General features: G+C 45.1%; 1 protein-coding gene across 4 annotated transcripts in view; it reads left to right on the top strand.

Moving 5' to 3' along the window:
- CDK14 (cyclin dependent kinase 14) overlaps nucleotides 1–23,295 on the top strand; it is a 691,508-nt gene that overhangs the window by 353,621 nt on the left and 314,592 nt on the right. For all 4 annotated transcript variants that reach the window (XM_088459604.1, XM_088459603.1, XM_088459605.1 and 1 more), the window contains one exon: nucleotides 1,787–1,880. In XM_088459604.1, the coding sequence (XP_088315730.1) occupies nucleotides 1,787–1,880 (94 nt within the window). The remainder of the gene's footprint in view (nucleotides 1–1,786; nucleotides 1,881–23,295) is intronic.

Here is a 23,295-nt window from a genome sequence, read left to right as displayed (position 1 = left end):
ACGCAGCTTGAGTACTCACTTCGTTCAACAAGACTTGCAGTTTCTGCGGCTGGTAAGACCTGCTGTAGTTGTGTGTGAAGGGCCGATGTTACTCGATGTATACGCAGGACTGCAAGGTATTACGGATGTGAGATGGCGCTAATGGGCGTCTATGCTGGCTGTGTGACGGCTTTGCGATTGCAACATTAGCATATTTTCTCAGCAGACCCCCCGTGCGTATTCACTGCTGCGATCGCAATAGCGATCCATGCTAAATCAGGCCCAATGACCCTAAACACACAAGTCCATTTTCAAGAATTAAAATGTTTGATGCAAAAACATTTTGTGTTACCTGTAAAGTTTGATTGAAGTCAGTGCTGCTCAGTGGCGGCCACCAGTTACTGAATCCCAGTAACTACAAAGTTCTATCCTTTTGTTTGTCATTGGATTTATTGGGTCCTCCATATCTTTTTTTTTTATGACTGTGGGGTCTATTTACTAAGCAGTGTTAGGAGACAGAGTGAAAAGTGATAAGGTGCCAGCCAATCAGCTCCTAACTGTAATTTTTCAAACACAGCCTGTGAGATGGCAGTTAGGAGCTGATTGGCTGGCACCTTATCACTTTTCACTCTGTCTCCTAACACTGCTTAGTAAATAGACCCCTTAGAGCAGGGGTCTTCAACCTTGGCCTTCCAGCTGCTGTGGAACTATACATCCCAGCATGCACTGCCATAGTTTTAGCATGCTGTTATATCAAAAAGGTGGCAGTGCATGCTGGGATATGTAGTTCCACAGCAGCTGGAGGACCAAGATTGAAGACCCTTGCCTTAGAGCCTAATTCAGCACGGATCACAAGTGCTAAGAGGCACGCACTCTGACGATTTTCGCAATCTGCACATCGTATAAGACGCAGTGCGCGAACCAGCGATCGCAGGCAGTATGCAGACCCATTACTTAGTGATTGACAGGAAGTGCCATTTGTGGGTGGTGACGGGGGGGGGTCGTGCAAACACAGGCGTGTCGGTGCGCTCGAACGCTGTTGCATGGGCGTGCATAAATTATCCACAGCGAGCCCATACGCAGCCTGAGTACTGACTGCGTGCAGGAAGTTTAGCAATTCCTGCTGGAGGGTCAGGTCACCCACTATTCTGCGTATTAGTCCAATGGTTCTCGATTATACAGATGTTTTCGCTATCTTGCACATTATTACGGATGTGAGTGAAGGTAAGTGGGCGTCTTCATATTACGGTGCGGTGGCAGTGTTTTCATTATCATATTATCGCAGCGGCCGGGTACGTGTGAATGCAGACTTGCGATCCATGCGGAATCAGGCCCTTAAGGTCGCATTTATGTAAAAGATCAGAGAATTCTAACAAGTGTTCACAAACTTTCTAGCACCAGTGTAAAAGGTATTTTATACATGTGATATGCTCCAGGCTCTAACATATAAGAAAATCAATATCGGTCCATTGTCATTATTGGCAGCCTACAGTCATGCCCAAAGTTTGCTATATGAACAAAGATCAGGTTCGGCGCACAGTATGTATTCCTGTGCTTTACTAAGCATTTTTTTTTAAAGTAGAAATACACCCTACTTCTAAATAGGGCATATTTTATATAAAGTTTACACTGTATTCAGAACAGCACCGTAAGCCTGTAATATGCTGTTACTATTGACATTAATCGATGCATGTGTCTGAATGCCCAGCAGCTTTATGTACTAAGTAGCTAGAGTAGGCCGGACAATGACATATTGATCCTGACATATACATTAAATGTGTGTATTCTTCTCTGTTCTCTATGGCAGGGGAGTAGGATGCATATTCATTGAAATGATCCAGGGTGTTGCTGCTTTTCCAGGAATGAAAGACATACAGGACCAACTGGAACGAATATTCCTGGTGAGTTAATTCTATTGTATTCACTTTTTCTTGGTCATCTATTATTCATGAGATGAGGGATTGACGTTCTCTTAGAATGCATTGTATATTTTTTTACGCATATAGATTAGATGAATTCCTGCAGCGTCCTTGCTGCTGTCATAAAAATGATATGTAATAAATAATACATTTCCGTGTTCCAAAGCTTCACGTTTTGGCAGTTTCAGGAAGTGGTGTATGCATAAGATACAACATGGCTTTATAAGTCAATAAATTGGACCTTTGATCTTCCGCTGGGGCACCTGAGATGGTGTCTACCGCCAGCATCAACGAGACATTTACCGATATAACACTTCGGAACTGGTGTTGTATGCATGGGCGTATCTGTAATGAGTACAGAGTTTTCCGGGTGCACGTGGGCCCCTGGGTCCACAATACACATCGGGCACTCATATATTCTACTTACCTCTCTGGAGTCCGGCGCCACCGCTTTCACTGGGAAAATGGCACAGCCGCCATTTTCTCAGAGATATGCGCATGCGCAGTAGAGAAATCGAGAACATGACATGGACGCCATATTCCCAGAGACCTTCCCATGTGTAAAGATTCTGGCATAGTGCCAGAACTTACCCTGCAACTGCGCCAGCGATGGAGGGCGGGGGGCCCACACAGAGAGTGCACACGGGGCCCCATTCTCTCTTAGCCCACCCTTAGTTGTACATCTACGGGTGGAATTCAATTAGCCAATTGATCCCCCTGGGGCTATTCATTTAGCCCCGAAAGGCAGTCCGCAGGCTGCACTTAATGGGGGGTTTGTTTTCGGATCTGGTCAGACCCGAAAATAATTTTCCGTTAAAGAGGGATTCAATGTGTTAACGCCCGTTAACACGTTAATTTAATGGGCGTTAAAAAGGGGCTCAGGTGCAAATGGGTCTGGAATTGAATAGCCCCAGGGTGTTGAAGCCCGAGGCTACCACCCTTTTTCACCCCTTTTAAATTAACGGGGCTATTTAAATTCGGCCCTAGAGGTGCAACTTTACCACAGTGTATGAAACCAGTGAACGTTGGGTGTATAATTCCGATATATATGCAATACAGACATATTGATATGATCATATTCTCATTACTTATATCAGATATGAACAAAACTTCATCAGGTGGGAAAAAAAAACCTAAAAGTTGTTCTCCAAAAGTTACATTAGGCAGATTCTTTATTTATTTTTAAAGTCTTTATTTTAAATGGGCAAGAAGGACAATAGAAATTACGTAAATAGACAAAACGAGAAATAAGAAAGAGTTTATAAGAACCTTTGAGGTTAAACTAGGGTGGGAAAAAGAGTATTTATCTCACATAGATTGTACACAGAGCCTGGTTTAATCGTTTAAAAAACTCGCCGCTTTAAATCCATCAATTTTTAAAATATGGACATAAGAGAGTGCACCTGAAAAAGGGCCATGGCCTCATGGGGAAGGGCCAGGGAAGAGATAGGGGAGGCCAGGAGATGCTGGGGATAAAGAAGAGGAAGTTAGAAGTGAGAATGATGACAAACAGGAAAACTGACAGGCCCACACAGTGCCCCCTGCCCTTTGCCATGGCACAGGTCGCACTACCCTAGTTATGACCCTGCTCCTCCCCATGGGGAGCCCGAAGGGAAGATGTGGCTGACACATCATGGGGGCAACGCCCTCCTGACATGATGCTGCAAATCGCATGTCTGTGAAGAGGGGCGGGGCCAAAGTGATCTGATTCCTATAGAATGGTGTCATCTGGGCTCCGTCTCGCTCAGCTTAGACCCACAATTTGCGCCATTATCCTCCCTGCTTGGCCATTTCATTAGGAATTGGGAGTGATATGGGAGGAGCACTCACTGTTTCCCGAGGGACTACCCAAAAATGTATGAGTCTCCTGGTGGATTCGGGCGAGTAGTCAAGTTTGGGTAGAAGTTATTATTATTATTTTTTTTAAATAACTTTATGTTAGTGTTAGAATAGCTTTTAAAGCTGTTACATATACTATACATTTGTGGTTATGGGTAGTTCTTTATACCCGCATATAAAGAAAGCCGTGTTCTACAGGACTTTGAGTTTATTGGTTCTGTAGTAGTGTAATAGTTATGTACATTTCTTACATGGCTTCTGGCTGCATCTGTGTTTATGGCACCTTCAAGCTGAGATGATTTATTTTCTGCTGATTCTTATAACCCTTCTCATCCTTCAAACCCTGTGTTTCCTGACCTCTGAGAATACCGTTGTGTTGGCTCTTTATGTCTCACGCACCATTTGCTGTCCAACAACAGCCATGAGAGTGGAACATCCAGAATTGTGCTGCATACTGACTAAGCACATACAGGCGGGGGGAACATTTTCACTGTTTAATCACTTTTAGGACTCTAGGGGGTTTATGTGACACGTAGGAAAGCAATAGCACAGGCGGCTGATAACATTTGTTGAAAAATTATAGAATTTTAGTTCTAAACCAAGAACTTAGGTTTTTCTTACTAAACTATGGTCACAGTAATAAGCGGGTCATCGTGTCCAATTTCCTACTTCTCGTTATAAAACTAACGGGATTTATTTCAAGGGGAAATACAAAAGTGTTGCAGGTCTGTTTGTCACACTAATGATTGCATTTTAGCTTTGTATTTTGCTAGAAAGTTGGATATAATTTTGTAACATTGTATAATTTGGGTGCACAAGTCTGGAACATGACATTATAAGAAGGGATGGGGCCCTCAGGCAATGGAGCACACCTGGAATTTCCCCTGTACTCCTGTGGGCCAGTCCGACCCGGTCTATCAACTAATATTTGTGCAAGTAAAGACCGAGGCACGGAGTCTAATGCACCAGTGGTATTCTCCGAGGCATGGAGTCTAATGCACCAGTGGTATTCTCCGAGGCATGGAGTCTAATGCACCAGTGGTATTCTCCGAGGCATGGAGTCTAATGCACCAGTGGTATTCTCCGAGGCATGGTGTCTAATGCACCAGTAGTATTCTCCGAGGCATGGAGTCTAATGCACCAGTGGTATTCTCCAAGGCATGGAGTCTAATGTACCAGTGGTATACTCCGAGGCATGGAGTCTAATGTACCAGTGGTATTCTCCGAGGCATGGAGTCTAATGCACCAGTGGTATTCTCTGAGACATGGAGTCTAATGCACCAGTGGTATTCTCCAGGGCCCCTCACAAGGTTTGGGCTTTGCTCTGCCTCACATAGGGTACAGCCCCTGCATTGGATTCTTGCATGATATAGACTTATAGGGTTTACACAAGGATATGTCAGCAAGCCGAAGAGTACACAAGAGGTGACGGATAAGCCACAAGGGAATTACAGAGTGGAGTAACAGGCAAACCAACGTCTATAGACAGGCAGATCTCGGAATGCACAGGTGGTAAGGCAGAAAATGACCAGTAACAAGTTATGTCATACACTGGAACACTTGTACAAGGATAGTAGCGAAGCAGCTATAGCAAAGTAGTGAGCCCAATACTCTGATGGTTTAATAGAGAAGCCTCATTTGAGCTGCCCATCTATGTGATGTCAGTGCACAAATAAAGCTAACAAGGTGCCATGCCCCCTCCCCAATAGGAAGGGGGACTTACGCTGCTGACAAAGTCAGCATAGAGCACTATGGAGCAGTGCTGAGACCAACCGAGAATGGACACAGAGGACTGTGTGACATATCTTTGGCATTGTATGCAACATTCCAAAAAGTAAAAAACATTAACGATGGCCCCTGGCATACAATAGGTGCTTTATCTCCAGCTGCCATTGGAATTATTCCTCCACAGCATGCACTGCCACAGTTTTAGCATGCCCTAATATCAAAACTGTCAGGGCATGCTGGGATTTGCAGTTCCGCAGCAGCTGGAGGGGCACTTGTTGAATACATCTGCTTTATCTCCAAAATAAGAGAGTGGTGGGTGACCGTCTGCCCCTGTACTAAAGCTAACAGGCTTTCTGCACAACCATCTCCTTGTGAGAATCCCTTGGAGACCCATTTCAGACCTAAGTGTCTCTACAATTGCTGTAGTATGGTTGTGTTCAGATAAAATAAGAAGTTAAGGGGTCTAGTTACTAAGCAGTGTTATGAGACAGAGTGAAAAGTGATAAGTCTGTGATAAGGTGCCAGCCAATCAGCTTCAGCTCCCAACTGCCATCTCACAGGCTGTGTTTGAAAAATGACAGTTGGGAGCTGATTGGCTGGCACCTTATCACTTTTCACTCTGTCCCCTAACACTGCTTAGTAACTAGAGCCCAAAGTCTCTGAGTGGAAGTCAAAATGTTAGAATACCTAAAGGAGAAAGAGGAAACACCGAAGGGGATCGATAGTCCCTACAGTTTCCCTACAGTTTTAACACTAGTTACCCCTCTGGGCAGGCTTGCCTACCCTCACGATTTGTTTGGGAGCCTCCCGAATATCAGGTGCTGCTCACGGCCCCCTGGAAAGGCAGGCAAGCCTCCTGGCTGCCGCCTGCTCCCCCCGACTACTAATAGAAACCCCCATTCGGACTGAATCGCGTCATCTTTGCCCCGACCCCTGCTTCACAATGCCGTTATTTTCGGCATTGTGAAGAGGGGGCGGGTCAATATGATGCGATCGCGTGCCCCCGCCCCCAATGTGTCGTCATTACCCTGCCACGCCCCCCACTGTGCGCAGACATTCAGTTCCCTCCCGGAAGGAGGGAGCTGAATGTTGGCAAGTATGCCTCCTGGGTGAATTTGCTTGTACAAAAAAAAAAACGTTTGGAAACTCGCCAGATAAACAGGAATGGACAAAAACCTGAGTGCGCTGATTGCAAAAGTGTAAAATGGTTCCTTAAGCTGGATGGAAAAATGTTACTGTAATTCTTTCACATGACAACTACCGTGTGGATTTTACCAGGGGCTTAAAGTACCTGTATGGGAGCAGATGATCTGTCCATGTTTATTTAGATAATTTACTCAGCCCGACTGTAGGAAATCCCAACATGTCCCAAGTGTATATGATACATAACTTGGTCAGGAACTGATAATCGCATTTCTCCATGATTAGGGCCTGTTTTATCTTACTTCGTTCTGTATGGTGTCTGACCGCATAACCAATTTGCTATAACTACGGTGGAGGCAGCCAAGGTACCAAGCGGTATCAGGAAATATTTTTATAAAAGAATGTGTGAAATGATGACAGTCGAGTTTCAAAGAGCAGATTAGAGTGCACCGAAAACAGCAATTAGATTGGTACAAGACTTGCGCCTAATGAGAGCTTTCATTAGAAAGGGACACAAAATGCCAGCATCTTGCTCTCATCCCTGCACAGAGAGACATGAAGAGTGACTGTGGATTTACGCTGCGTCTCTGGCTCACAGAAATTTGAGCTGAAAACTTTTTTTTTTTCCACTAAATCCTCTATGCAGAGACGTTATCAACAACACAGAAATAGCAATATGGTCACTCATGGCCCTACTAATATAACAGGGCCAGCTCTAGGGGTGTTCGACCAGTGCGGTCGCATAGGGGCGCCACCCATAGAGGGAGCACCCCTCCCCGGCATCCCGATTTCAGCGGGACAGTATTGTCCCGCTGTTCCATCCGTGAGCCGAAGTGGCCTGCTGGTGGTCAAAACGGGAGGTTGGGGACCTCCACCGCTGCAGCTGTGCTGCGGTGCCGGACCCCTGGAGTCTGAATGGATGCTGCGTGCATGCACGCGGCATTCATTCAGTGACGGGAGAGGGTTGGGGGAAACCCAGCTAGTGAGGCTTCCCCCAGCCTGACGTTACGCAGGGGGCGTGGCCTACGGTAATTAGGTTACGTCCCCAATTTCGGTCGCAGCCGCACGCAATGCAAGGGTGCTCTGTTAAGGGCCGGCACAGAGTGCTCCGACCCCTGGAGCCGGCCCTGCATATAAGAACACATTCCTTGAGGCACTGGTCACTGAGACACAAGTGAAATCCTTATTTATTATTATTATTATTATTATTATTATTATTATTATCATTTATTTATATGGCACCACAAGTGTTCCGCAGCGCCTTACAAAGTACATAAACAAATTGTAGACAAGTGACTTACAGTACAATACAATACAGGACCAGGACATGGATAACATACATTGCTACATTAGAGCCAATAACACCCAGATAAGCAACAGAGCATAAGCAACCAAGTGTTAGGTGCCCTAGTGGTGAGTAAGAAGTAGATGAAACTAAAGTAGGGAGAAGCACAAGAGGGTAGAGGGCCCTGCTCATAAGAGCTTACTTATCAAACCTTATAGCATCTACTAAAGGCGCCTAACATTGTTTTTAGAATTCAGTTCACTAGCCTTATTTGTGTGTCTGTCCAATATTAATAGGGAGTGTATCAGACATGACAAAGTTTTAATATATCATGATGGATTTAACGTATAATCTATGTATCTGTACATCAGTGTGACTCCAATAATTTGATCCAAATTATTTATTATTTGTGACAAGATGTTTTATTTTATAGTCCCATTTAAGTGACTGGATGGTTGTTTCTGCACAGTAGCCCATAGGGAGCCACAGTTGATGGTTTTACCTGATTCACAGCTCAGTAGAAGCAGAATGCACTATTCAGGATCGCAGAGCCTTCAGACCGACCCGGGTGCTGGGGGTGTGTGGCCACTAGACAGGGTACAGCTATGCACCCCCCTCCCCCTGGCAAAGAGTGGTCGCTGCGTCAGCTGGTTATCCTTTCCCTATACTCATGGGCCCCACACATAGACCCATGCGAGGATAATCCATACTCGCCTCACCCAGATCTTGGCGCCTCTGAGAAGGTGATAGTCTTCGGTTATTTTCTGTCCTTCTCATTTACCAAACATCCATTTGTTCAATGTAAACGTTGAACATTGAAAAGTGGATATTTACTAATTTAGGTCATGAACTTTATTATATAATAAAATACCCATTCCAGCTTTGCCTTTTTTTAATTTACAGTGAAATTTGTGATCGGAACAGCATAATGCAACAAGAACCTTTATCCTTCTTTGTCCTGTTCACTGGGCTAGAGATGAGCAGTGTCCAATATACTAATGGTGCGTACACACTACACGATATGCTCCCTGAGCGATATCGTGTAGTGTTGTCCTCGGCAGGCTGTGTTCAATGTCGTTCATGACATTGAGCACAGCCGCTGAACGATATCGTTCAGCGCCGGGCTCTCTCCCCCATTCCCCAACATGCAGCAACCTGACGAGATTGTCAGGTTGGCCTGCATGTCAGCCCGATGAACGATGATGACGAACGACCCGCGGGAACGCGCGCCGTCGTCATCGTTCATCGTTTTGGTGTAAAAAATGGACAATAAAGTGGACGACTGAACGATATCGTTATCGTTCTGTCGTCCACTTTATCGCCCAGTGTGTACGCACCATAACAATACTACATGGGTTCTTCTGTTGTCCAGTATTGAGGCACGGTGTTTACATGTTTTTCTTGTCTAAAGCACAGCGGTGTGGAGTGTAGCTACGGCGTCTGAAGTATGTGTATCCTATGGCAAATTATTTTGCAGCTTTTTCATTATGGTTGTAAATAATATAATGTTTGCACCATTTGCCTGCTTTGTTGACAAACGGTATTGATTGAATGGTGGTTAGCATATAGTAAGTATTATAAACAAAACAATTGTTTTTATTTATATAGTCTCCCTAATCCTAATGGTGCATACTATGACTTGGTATTAAAGAAGGCTATGATTCACTAATAGATCAGCCTAGTAGTATAGTATGCTGGCTGGAGCATGAGCTCTGGTCTCACTACACCCCTACTAATGAGTGCAAGTAGACAGTGCCATAGCTGGAAGCTGAAAGCCGGGTGCATTCTAAGGCACACTTTACTACTTTTGAAAAGTAGTTTCAGGGAGATCATTTACGGAAGTAGCAAGCGCCAATGAGGGGCGTTGCCAACACCACCCATAAGGCGTGTCTAGATCCACCTATGAGCGTATCTATTGCCAGTTTGGTATGTTCTAGACCAAATTAAATTACAGTGACCTTATGTAAACATCATACTTACCTACGCTCCCGATTTGATCGGGAGCCTCCCGACAATCGGGTGCCGCTCCCGACCTCCCGGGAAGGCAGGCAAGTCTCCCGGCTGCCGACGACCCCTCCGGGCGACCCCAATTGTTTGTAAAACCCCCGGCAGCAAAGGGGGGCGGTGACGCGATTTGCGTCATTTTGGCACCGCCCCCTGCATCACACTGCCTGTAATATCGGCAGTGTGTAGCGGGGGCGGGGCCAAAATGACGCGCTCACGTGGCTCTGCCCACAAAACGTGTCATCTGGCCGGCCACGCCCCCCAGTAATGCCGATCTGGCTGCTCCCTCCCGGAAGGGGCGGCCAGATAGTCGGCAAGTATGGTAAACATGTGACACTGTATGTCACCAAAATATTCTGTATTGCTGACAATGGAGGGAAATTGGTGTCAGTACATTTCCATATGGAGACAGGGGCATAAGGGGGCAAAAGGAAATGTGGACAAAATAAGAATATGCTCCTCCACAACCATTCCAATTAAAATGCTTCAACCTTCAATTTTGTAATTTATAAAGTAGATGACAAGCACACAGCATTTCAGATGACATTTGTTGTGATCACTGGCACAAATGAGCATATAATAACACCTCTTACTATACGCCGACACCCTAGCCCCCCTCCACTCATCACGTCACCGGATTCCTCCTGTGCTTGTCCGGGCTGCAGCGCAATCTTCCATCGGGGACCCTGGTTTGTCAGAGATAACCAAGTACAGACGGGGGCGGCACAGAGCTCCCCTGACTAGTGGCTGTTTGACTGTATGGTGAAAGGAGTCTGTGGCAGCCAGCAACCTGCCTGTGCGTGGAGTGCTGAAGATCGGTACTGGGTGCTCCTCCTCCTCCCCCCATTGTAGTGGCTGGTGAGCATGGCAGGTTCCGCCCCCAGGGCAACCCGCTCTATGCAGCGGCCTCAACCTTCGTTATGCCCTGGGTTTCCTAGTACAAAGCATACAACAGACCACAGCATTCGAGAAACCTATGACCTTCAGGAGGGTTGTCTCAACAGTCACCTTATCAAAGCCAGTCAATGAAGATCCTGATGTAGAAAAGTGCCTTGCGAGACATGATCCGACCTAGGGGAAGCCACCAATGTGGTGCCACCAACATGCGTCTGAGAACGGCATCCCATGCCCTTGATGGCCAATATGAAATGACCAGGATGATGATCTTGTCCACTAGTTTCAGCTTGCGGATGACCCAAGGCAGTAGGGACATTGGAGGAAAGAGATAAATTAATGGGAAGGCCCAGGGGACTGACAGTGCATCCAGTAATAAAGCACTCTGCTCTCAAATCCTGGAGCAGTAGCTGTGCATCCTGGGATTCAGATGGGATGCAAATATGTCTATGGAGAGGTGGACCCAGTAGTCCATGAGTAGTCCACTATCTTGATGGCTGAGATAGTGTGCCTCGCAATTTTTGCCTTCCGGAATGTAGACTGCTGGCAGAGTTGGGAGAACCGTTTTGCCCATCAGATGATTCTGCTTACTTCTTGCATGACTTACAGGCTCCTTGTGCTTCCTGGATGATTTATGTAGGCGATGGCCCTGGCTTTGTCAAAGCGTATTGTGACCAGAAGACCTTAGAGAAGATGTCTTGCTTGACACAAGGCCCTGTAAATTGCCCGCAATTCCAAAATATTGGGCCGTATTCAATTAGCGGCGAAAACGGCTGTATTTTGCAAAAAAAAAAAAAACTGTTGAAAACCTCAAACAGGCGAAAATGGAGAAAAAAAAACTGGAGAAAAGTTTTCTCCATCCCAGACCTGGAGAAAAAAAATGCAAAATCCCTAATTTTGGATAGAAATGTGGGGATTTCTTTCAGAAGCCTTTGGACATCCCCCCTAATGATAAATTACCACATTTTTTTTTTTTGCAGTCTCAGCCAGACAGCAGCTGACAAGTGCAGGGGTGGTGGCCACGGCTTTTGCAAACTGTGGTTGCCACCAGTGTTCAGTAAAATAATGACATCAGAGACATCCTTATTATTGTGCTGGCAGCCTCAGTGCCATCCCCTCAGGTGCTGGTGCCCTAGGCAGATGCCTAAAGCTGCTTAATGGTAGTGCCGGCCCTGTACACAGTCCATATTAATGCTTATTCAGTCTGTGTAGTCACCAGGAACCAGTGCCGTATGCCTCCGTGATGTTACTTGTTACTGGTAAATTAGCAACTACTGTCTCATGAATATACAGTGGTTAGCACTACTGCCTCACAGTGCTGGGGTCATGGGTTATATTTGGACCTGATCTCTATATGTGTGTGGTTTATATGTTCTCCCCATGTTTGTGTGGTTTCCTCCAGGTGCCTCGTCTTCCTCCCACAGTCCAAAAACCTACTATGTATTAGTGTGTTTGTGGGGTGGGAAATGTAGATGGTACAATCCCCAGGGCTTAAGCACGTCTCGCTGTAAGGGAAAGGCAGCTTGCTAAATGTGAAGACCTCCAGTTCTAATGGTCTTATCATCTCTCTCTGGTACTGCCCTAACATAAACCTTATGAGATCTAAGAATAATGTTATGTAACAAGAATACAATAAAATAAGGTTACAATAAAATTCAATTGTGAAATGTAATGAATTGAAACCACTAAAATCACCAATGATGTTTATTTAATGGGTAAGATGTTATATGATAAATGGCCAATGGTGTTAGTGGACAATGCAGCAAGGTGACGGCCTCGGCCCAAGCGGATCTTTTCATCACCTTCTAAGGGCACATTCCAGATGGACGACAGAACGTGCGCTACAACGAGATGTAGTCTTCATCTAAAAGGAAATCAATGAAAGTTTCAGATCATCAATTCATAGGAAGAATTAAACGTTTATGTTTTAATAATAGTGAGTATACGCTAAAGATAACAGCAATGACAGGTAAAATGTAACCAGAATACAATTCCCCAAAGAATTCTAATGAAAAGTAAGTAATGATAAAGTATAAGTAACATCTGTACGTTCTCCTGAGTATTTGAGACACTGGGCCTGATTCAGAGCCGGACGCTATTTGCGGACTCTCGTTCAGAAAAAGTAGCCGGCTATTTAAATTGAGCGCTCGCTCTTTGCGGTTTGTTGACGCCTCTATGTCTGAGCGAGCGAACGAAACATGCGCTCGCTATTTTGTAAAGGCGCCCCTTGGCCGCTCGTATCATACGTCATCTCCGTTATTTATTAGATTAATTGAGTACATCGAAAGGCGTATGAACTGCTCGCTATTCTTGTGGTAGCATTTTCCTATCGCAATCATGCGAGCAGTTCAGGCTAAAAGACAACCAAGTGACGTGGTCGATGACGCTGCTTTGTTAATTATGCACACCCTTAAAACGCCCGTTTTGACCATTTGACACGCCTGCGTTCGGAACTCCACTCCCCGTTTTCAAGCACCTTCCCCTGTTAGCACCCACAAACGCCTCATCCTGTCACTCAAATTAGCAGGCAATCGCTATTTTGCGAGCACACGATTTCTGACCGCACTGACTGGTTGGCGCATGCGCATTACAACCCATACGCATGCGCAGATGTGCGAACATCGATCGGAGCGAACGAGCGGCCGCTTACGAGCGGCTCTGAATCAGGCCCACTATCCTAATAGACCTGGCTCTATTAAACTGTACATAAATTTTTGCAATACACATGCTTATATAGTTACAGTTATGGAGAAATTAAGCTCCGCAATATTGACCAGAGTGGACTCTCGTTCTGTGGACCCCCTTGGCCTGAGGCCTCCCACGCACCCTCCTCACTCCCCGACTTACCTGATCCATGGTCGCGCTGTGCAGGGCAGGCACACCTTCTCACCCGGTCAGCTCCATCTCACTGACTGATGCTGGGAGGAGGCGACCACACCTTCTCCCAGTATCAGTCAATGGGAAGAGCTGGAGGCGGAGCTTACTGGGAAGACGCGACCAATGGAGCGGGGGGGGGCGGCGCGACCACGGAGCAGGTAAGTGGAGTAAAGGGGAGTGCGGAGGGAAGGGCTGCGGACAGAGGCCTGGCACCGTAGGTGCAGGGGGAGGGCCGGGCCACAGGTTGGTCCGGGCCCCATAGCAGCCGCACCCTCTGCACCCAATGCTTATGGTCACATTTCTTAGTGTTATATATGTAGCTTATCTTATGGACCTGTCAATACTGGTGGCAATAAATCTAAAACTGACAATTATTATTATTTAATTTACAGCTATAATGGCCTATAGGCCTGATCCATTACAGATCGCTATTACTAAAGCGCACGCAGATGGGCGATTGTTGCGTACTGCGTAGACGTTCGCGTAGACACCACTGTGATCACACTGAGATCACGGAGACCACGCAGAGTGAGTGATAGGCAGTGAGCATTTGGGGGTGGTGACGGGAGGTGGTCGCAGAAACGGAGGCGTGTCTGTCTGTGTGAACGCCGTTGCATGGACGTGCATAAATTAGCCATTGTGATTGTATACGCAGCTATGTACTCACTGTGTGTAACAAGGTCAGCAATTTCTAAGTAAGGTCAGGACTGCTGTAATTCTGCGTGAGGGACCGATGGTACTCGATGTTACCGATGTTTATGGAGGTGTGCAGGGTATTACGGATGTGAGATAGTGGTAGTGGGAGTCAGTGGGCGTCTATGCTGGCAGTGTGACGGTAGTGTGATAGCGATCATTAGCATATTATTTCAGCAGACCTGCGTGCGATTACAGAGCTGCGATTGCAATAGCGATTCTTAATGACTCAGGCCCTATGTCTCTGTCCGGTCATTTCCAGTACAAGAAACTTATTTTTCCTTTCTCCAAATTGTGTATAAATGATGATACATGAGGAGTAATATGAGATGTAAATGTCAGTGTAATAAGAATTACATTGGTATGACAAATAGATGTATAAATGGGATGTAGTATAAATCCCGGCAGGTGGGATGCCAGGGCTCAGAATGCCAGCGCCGGAATCCCCACACCAGTCAGAATCCCCGCACAGGCATTCCGACAGTAAGTAGTGGGGTAGGGGGAGGGTTAGTGGTTAGACACTAGAGGGAAGGTTAGGGTTATGGTACAAGGAGGGCGGGATAGTGTGAGGATACTTACCGACAGGTGTCAGTATTCTACCCCTGCCCGGATGCCGGTATAGGGATTCTGACCGCCGGGATCCCAAGTGCCGGCATCCCGTACCCAACCCGTATAAATGCTAGGTAATAAGGAAAGTGATAGTAGCCACACTGAGAGCACTTACCGTATTGCCAGATGTTTCCTTGGCATAGAGATCGCGGGGGGCAATTTCTGCCGCAAAACCCTAAAAAGAGAAAACAGACACCATAGTACCTAAATGACTCCATGAGAACATTATACAACTTAATGAGTCTGATTCACGTCATTGGGACATTGTCCTCCTCATTTTATACTCATCAGGTATTCTTAATTATTATACAGAAATATAAATATATTACAATGACATTTTAAGTAAAATGTAATATGCTCTATGATAGTTACTGAGATACAAAGATTAGTAAATGAATGGGATCCATAACTAGATATTATGGCAGAGCTGTAACTAGACATTGTGGTGCGCTGTGCGAGAAGAACCATCGGTGCCGTCCCCCCAACCAACACCCTCCATGCAATATTCTGATGTTACTGATAGTTTGCAACACTGGAGGGGCCATGGCCGCGGCGGCCATTTTCCCATCGTTGCGCAGTACAGGTAAAATGGCCGCCGTGGCCATTTTCTCGGTGACCTGTGCATTCATTATAGACTCTAGGCACACTCTAGTGCCCAGAGTCTATAACTCCGGCGCTGGCTGCGCACAGCTCAGTGCGCTGCCGGGGCGGAGAGGAGGGGGCCCGTGTTGGAGACTGCACACGGGTCCCCTCCTCTCTAGAAACGCCCCTACTGGCAGTAGTGTCCTTTAGATTAGATTACTGACATGAAATCTGCTGTGTACTGTAGTTAAAATGGTTTATATGTCAGTATGAGGGCACTTATATAATTACAACCTATTTACCTGCTGTGACTGTGCACTGGAGTCCTGTGTGTCAAAGTGACACTCACACTGGGCCCTTCTATGTAGGATACTGGCGCCGGACCTGCCACGCTGCCTGCCACTACTGCCATCCCCTGCGTGCCCATTCCAACTTCCAACAAACAGCTCCTCTCCCATCCCTGCTGACGGGTCTGGAGATGGAGTAACCTGAGAGTGACAGGCAGGGCTGCTGCTGCTGCTGTAACGTAGCCAGGCACATAGCTACTAATATATAGCAACGGGCACCCAGTGGCAAATAGAGATTGCGTCGGGCAGCTGGTTCCACCCTCAGGGCATGTTGCACTCTGTGTGGAGGCAGCAGCCACAATACCCTAGTTACGGCCCTGTATTATGGTATATGATTAACATTTAAATAGAACTAGCTAAAAATATTTCAAAATAATCTATTATCTATAAATTACACAATTTTTCTTAATGTAACATTTTTATCCATAATTCCCATTGTTACATCTTGTTCATGCGATATCAGCACAAAGTACGTACGTACATTCATAAGAACAATGTCCCTGGAACTGAGCCAGCTGTCCTTCCAGTCCGGTCCTATGGAAAAGAATACAGAAATAGTACAGTTACTATTGTGTCTGGTATATGATTTGCATCAGTTAGGCAATGGATTATAGTATGTAAGTATAAACCACTATTTGTTCCTATTGTTCCCAGGCCAGTCACTTTCTTAGTCTAATCTGTATTCCAGCCCTATGCCATATACACCTCTCCGTTTCAGCATACCCCAAGGCAGCCTTTTTTATTTATTTTAAATATTGCACAACTGTAATATGTATACACATCCCAACTGTCCCAGCATGGTAACTTGTGGTGTAACTGCAATTTGTATTGCTGTGATAAACCGTGATGCAGATTGTTAGTCCACAACTATGATAAACAGACCCCTTAACTTTTTAAATACATTGTACAAGAATACCTGGAGGACGAGTCTCAGCTGAACATTGATTGCTCTGGCGCCTTCAGGGATCTTGTGGGCCAGACTCAGATGGTGCGCCTTCACCTGCAGGAGGAAGGGTGGACAGCAGAGAGTTAGTTACTGGGCACCGGCACACTCAGAGTACACAGGGAGACAGGAGATTATGGATGGGTAAACTATGTGTACTCACACAGACATGTAATAGCACAGGTGTAGCTTTTATCACTGATTGCGCCTGTAGTATATATTATTAACATATTTTAATTGGCAGTTGAATTTCTAATAGAATTTTAGTATTTAATTGTATAATACTACAAAGGATGACTAGATCTATTATATATAATTGGAATATATTTGTTTTACTATTTTTATTTAGGGGTTTTCATGCATTTCTTCCCATTTCTTAGATTTTTATATGTAGCTTATCTTATTGGCTGCCATTAAATTCAGCGTACTGCTGTCGGAGAATGCTGGTTCTTGTGCCTTAACATGGGTGTTTAGTTGTGAGAACCGGCATTCTCCGACTAAAGTGCCAGCCGCTAGGCTGTTGTTGGATTTCTCCTCGCACCCCCGGAGGGTGCGAGAAAAATTACTTTAGTCGGAACAAACACCAGGCTGAATTGATTATCTCTGGGAGCTCCCTCCCGGGGCTATTCATCATCGCTTTGAATTGAATCGCGGCCATGGACTTGGCAACTACCATTTATTTTTATTTCATTTACAATTATAATGGACTATGTTTTGCAAGATCATTTGTATTACAAGAAACCTATTTTCCTTTCTCATATTGTGTATAAATTGTGACACTTTTGGAGTAATATAAGATGTAAATGTCAGTGTAATAAATATTATATTGTAAGGCAAAGAGATATAAATACTAGGACATAATAAAAAGGTAAATAACCACAATGACACTGAAAGCACTTACCTCAGGTACTGCCAGGTGTTTTCTTGGCATGGGGACCACGGCCTCAGGTATTGCCAGGTGTTTTCTTGGCATGAAGACCACAGGCTCAGGTATTGCCAGGTGTTTCCTTGGCATGGGGACCAGAGGCTCAGGTATTGCCAGGTGTTTTCTTGGCATGAAGACCACAGGCTCAGGTAGTGCCAGGTGTTTTCTTGGCATGGGGACCAGAGGCTCAGGTACTGCCCGGTGTTTTCTCGGCATGGGGACCACGGGCTCAGGTACTGCCAGGTGCTTTCTTGGCATGGGGACCACAGGGGGCAGCTTATGCAGCCAAGCCCTAAAAAGAGAAAACAGATACATTTGCACCTAAAGGACTCCAAGGAGAATGTACCAATAGCTAAAGTTTGTACAATATAATAATGTACTCATAGGTACATATTATGGTGTATTATGATTAACATTTAAATAGTAATAGCTAAAAAATACTTCATAATAAACTATTCTTATCTTTAAATTACACTAATTTTACTCATTTCTATGCATAAATCACATTGTGCAGATATCACATAAAGAATAAGTAAAAAAGTACTTACTCAGAGCATCTCATAGGACCAGTGTTACTGGAACTGGGCGCTTTGTCCTTATGGTCCTTATGGGCTGGCTCTGTGGAAGAGAATACAGAAATAGTACAGTCACTGCTATGTCTGGTATATGTTTTGCATCAGTTAGTCAATGGATTATAGTTTGGAAGTGTAAACCCCTATTTGTTCCTATTATTCCTGGGTCAGTTGCTTCCTTTACCTAATCTGTAACTGTAATGACCAGTATATGTACATACTTCCCAACCACCCAGCATGGTAACTTGTGATGTAACTGTAAAGACCAGCATATGTACATACCTCCCAGCCACCCAGCATGGTAACTTGTGGTGTAACTACAATCTGTATTGCTGCGATAAGTGGTGATGCAGATTGTTAGTCCACAACTATGATAAACAGACCCCTCAATCTTTTCATTACAAGATACAAAAATACCTGGAGGATGAGGGTCTTTCAGCTGCACTTTGCCTTCTCCTGTAGCCTCAGGGATTTTGTGGGGGGCACACACATGGTTCCTCTCCACCTGCAGGAGGAACGGTGGACAGCAGAGAGTTAGTTACTGGGCACTGGCACACTCAGAGAAAACAGGGTGACAGGAGATTATGGATGGGTAACCTATGTGTCCCCATAAATCCCTTGTTCCACCACAGTTATACCCAGTAACATACAGTAGATAAGTATTGCACAACTGTAAAGACCAGCATATGTACATACATCACACTGTCCCAGCATGGTAACTTGCGGGGTAACTACAATTTGTATTGCTGCGATAAACCGTGATACAGATTGTTAGCTCTCAACTATGATAAACAGACCCCTTAACTTTTAATTACATGGTACAAGAATACCTGATGGACGAGTCCCAGCTGAACATTGATTTTTCTGGCGCCTTCAGGGATCTTGTGGGCCAGACTCAGATGGTGCGCCTTCACCTGCAGGAGGAAGGGTGGACAGCAGAGAGTTAGTTACTGGGCACTGGCACACTCAGAGTACACAGGGAGACAGGAGATTATGGATGGGTAACCTATGTGTCCTCACCCAGACATCTAATACCACAGGTGTAGCTTTTATCACTGATTGAGCCTGTAGTATATATTATTAACATATTTTAATTAACAGCTGAATTTCTAATAGAATTTCAGTATTTAATTCAATAATACTACTACAAAGGATGACTAGATATATTATATATAAAGGGAATATATTTGTTTTACTAGTTTTATTTAGAGGTTTTTTATGCCTTTGTTCACATTTCTTAGTTTTGTATATTTAGCTTATCTTATTGGCTGCCATTAAATTCAGCGTGCTGTTAAGTCGCAGAATGCTGGTTCTCGTGACTTAACATGGGTGTTTAGTTGTGAGAAACGGCGTTCTCCGACGAAAGCGCCGCCCGCGAGGCTGTCGGCAGATTTCTCCTTGCACCCCCAGGAGGGTGCGAGAAGAATTACTTTAGTCGGGCCAAGCATCAGGCTGAATTGATTAGCTCTGGGAGCTCCCTCCCGGGGCTATTCATCATCGATTTGAATTAAATTGCGGCCATGGACTTATCCACTACCAATTATTTTTATTTCATTTACAATTATAATGGACTATGTTTTTGCAAATCATTTGTATTACAAGAAACCTATTTTCCCTTCCCATATTGTGTATAAACTGTGACACTTGTAGAGTAATATAAGATGTAAATGTCAGTGTAATACGTATTACATTGTATGACAAAGAGATATATAAATATTAGGACATAAGGAAAAGGTGAGTAACCACAATGACACTGATAGCACTTACCTCAGGTATTGCCAGGTGTTTTCTTGGCATAGGGACCATGGGCTCAGGTATTGCCAGGTGTTTTCTTGGTATAGGGACCACGACCTTAGGTACTGCCAGGTGTTTTATTGGCATGGGTACCAAGGTCTCAGGTACTACCAGGTGTTCTCTTGGCATGAGGACCATTGGCTCAGGTAGTGCCAGGTGTTCTCTTGGCATGGGGACCATATCCTTAGGTATTGCCAGGTGTTTTCTTGGCATGGGGACCACGGCCTCAGGTACTGCCAGGTGTTCTCTTGGCATGGGGACCACAGCCTCAGGTATTGCCAGGTGTTTTCTTGGCATAGGGGCCACGGCCTCAGGTACTGCCACGTCTTTTCTTGGCAAGGGGACCACGGATGACAATTTAGGCAGCAAAGCCCTAAAAAGAGAAAGCAGACACATTTGCACCTAAAAGAATCCATGAGAATGTACCAATACCTAAGATTAGTATAATATAATAATGTAGCTAGATATTATGATGAATTATGATTAATATTTATAAAGTAATAGCTAAAAAAAAACTTCATCTCAATCTTTTCATATCTATAACTTATAATAATTTCATAATTTTACATTTCTATCCATAAATCATATTGTTATATATTGTTCATGTGATATCTGCACAAAGTACTTACTCAGAGCGTCTCTTAGGACCAGTGTTACTGGAACTAGGGGCTTTGCCCTTATGGTCCTTATGGGCTGGCTCTGTGGAAAAGAATACAGAAATAGTACAGTCACTACTATGTCTGGTATATGTTTTGCTTCAGTTAGTCAGTGGATTATAGTTTGGAAGTGTAAACCCCTATTTGCAGTGGCGTCCCACCCCGCATTGTTACCTGGTGTGGGCAGGTATGATGTGCCGCGCTGCTGAAAAGGGGGTGTGACCTTGCGAACAGTGGGTGTGGCTTCTCAAGAGGGGCGTGGCCTCGCGGGCCAAACCCTGTTTTTCAGTGCTGCTTTTTACTGGGGGGGAGGGTGCAGACTGCACTGTCCTATGTGCAGTGCCTACTCCCTCACAGTGTCAGGAGCCGAGCGCTGCACTTAATACTACAGTGCAGCACCCGGCTCCTGTCACTGAGGGGGAGTCTGCACCTTGGTGTCACCCTTCGGCAGGTGGCAGCCAGGTGCGGCCCACACCCCCCTTGTAATGTACCTGCCTATTTCTTCCTATTGTTCCTGGGTCAGTTGCTTCCTTTGCCTAATCTGCAACTGTAAAGACCAGCATATGTACATACCTCCCAACCACCCAGCATGGTAACTTGTGGTGTAACTACAATCTGTATTGCTGTGATAAGTGGTGATGCAGATTGTTAGTCCACAACTATGATAAGCAGACCCCTCAATCTTTTCATTACAAAAAACAAGAATACCTGGAGGACGAGGGTCTTTCAGCTGCACTTTGTCTTCTCCTGTAACCTTGGGGATTTTGTGGGGGGCACAAACACGGTTCCTCTCCACCTGCAGGAGCAAGGGTACACAGCAGAGAGTTAGTTACTGGGCACCGGCACACTCAGAGTACACAGGGTGACAGGAGATTATGGATGGGTAACCTACGTGTCCTCACACAGACATGTAATACCACAGATGTAGCTTTTATCACTGATTGAGCCTGTATTATATATTTTTAACATATTTTAATTTGCAGCTGAAGTTCTAATACAAAGTAAAATATCACATTTCAATCAATAATCTAAGAAAACTGATTTTGAATGTTCATAATGTTTTATTTAATAATAAATCCCTTGTTCCACCACAGTTATACCCAGTAACATAGATAAATATGTAGTTACCCCTTGGGGGCTGCTCACCAGTGTTTTGATGTGCTTGGCCTTGCTCCCGTAGGTGAGTGTGCTGCGAGAGTCTTCATAGGCAGCATCCGCAGGGCTGATGTGTGTGATCATCACCATTCTGCTCCTGCCACTCAGTGCGCCCTGTGATAGATAAAGCTCTGGTTATAGGAGAGATCACTAAGGAATCCTTACATATTGTAATGAGAAGTTTAATGATCTATTACTATTGTTTTATACTATGTTTGTGAGAAACAAATGATTGCACTAATTACTAATATCATGGATGATTGCAGCCATTGTCTGAGATAAAACAGCAGAACAATGTGTTAGGAGTAATATTCCTGATGACTGGGGTTCCGATGTAGATGCTGTGGCCACACCCCCTTTACACAGGGTCTCAGCATTTACAAATGGGCTGTGGCCACACCCCCATTCACTAGAGCACAAACCCCATTAGTACCAGGGCATAATAAAGTCTCATATTCCTAACAGCTTGTATCCCCAAAAAGATATCTAAGAAGTGACTAATGCTACTTATACATCAGCCATGGGTGTATCCAGGGGCGTATTAAGAGAGGAGGGGGCCCATGTTCACTCCCCGTCTGGGTCCCCTCCTCTCTCCCTGGCTGCCATCAGCAAACTGACAGTAGCAGTAGACTCCGAGCACTAGAGTGTGCCCAGAGTCTACTGCACATGGCACTGGAAAAATGGCGTGGCAGCCTTTTTCACTAGTAACTTTCCCTGGCTTGGTGGCCATTTTCCAGGCATTTTGTGTAGCGCTACTCTGTGGGACTTAGAAGTGGTAAGTATAAAAACAAAGTATTTGTGCAGGGTGTGCGGTGCGGGCCCGCCCTGAACTGCACACCCTGCACCCATTATAAATACATCTCTGGGTGTATCTATAAGGGGTGCAGGGTATATGGTGTACATGTCCAGTGGTCTCACACCGCACACCCTTCCCCTATAACTTATACTGAACACTCTGCCAGTGCTGCTGTAATCAGCAATGTAATCACCGGGACAATGACATGGGAGCCATATTTCCAGAGTCCTGCACATTCCCAGTAGAGAAAGCGCAGAGCCAGAGTATAATTAGTGCATCTGCCTGTAAGAGAAGGGGGAGACCGGCATGGAGACTGCACACAGGGCCCTTCTCTCTTATTACTGTCCCTGAAATCAGGTACAGGTGTATGGTCATATGTGTGTAGGAAATCTTATAGTAATTACTTACCTTTAGCAGCCAGGTCAATTTGCTGTCCCGATAATTGATATGGCTGCCGGGTTTTTTTCGTAGCGCCATAATGCAGCTCCTTAGGGCCAGAAGGGAGCGGTTTATATAGCCACTTTCTCTCAGGGTTTGGCCAGTGTTCTTAGTCTG

This window comes from Taudactylus pleione, unplaced genomic scaffold (assembly GCF_031769625.1).
Source record: "Taudactylus pleione unplaced genomic scaffold, aTauple2 ptg000916l, whole genome shotgun sequence".
Classification (NCBI taxonomy): domain Eukaryota; kingdom Metazoa; phylum Chordata; class Amphibia; order Anura; family Myobatrachidae; genus Taudactylus; species Taudactylus pleione.
Note: the sequence above shows the minus strand (reverse complement) of the source record. Positions and strands in the feature narration are given on the sequence as shown.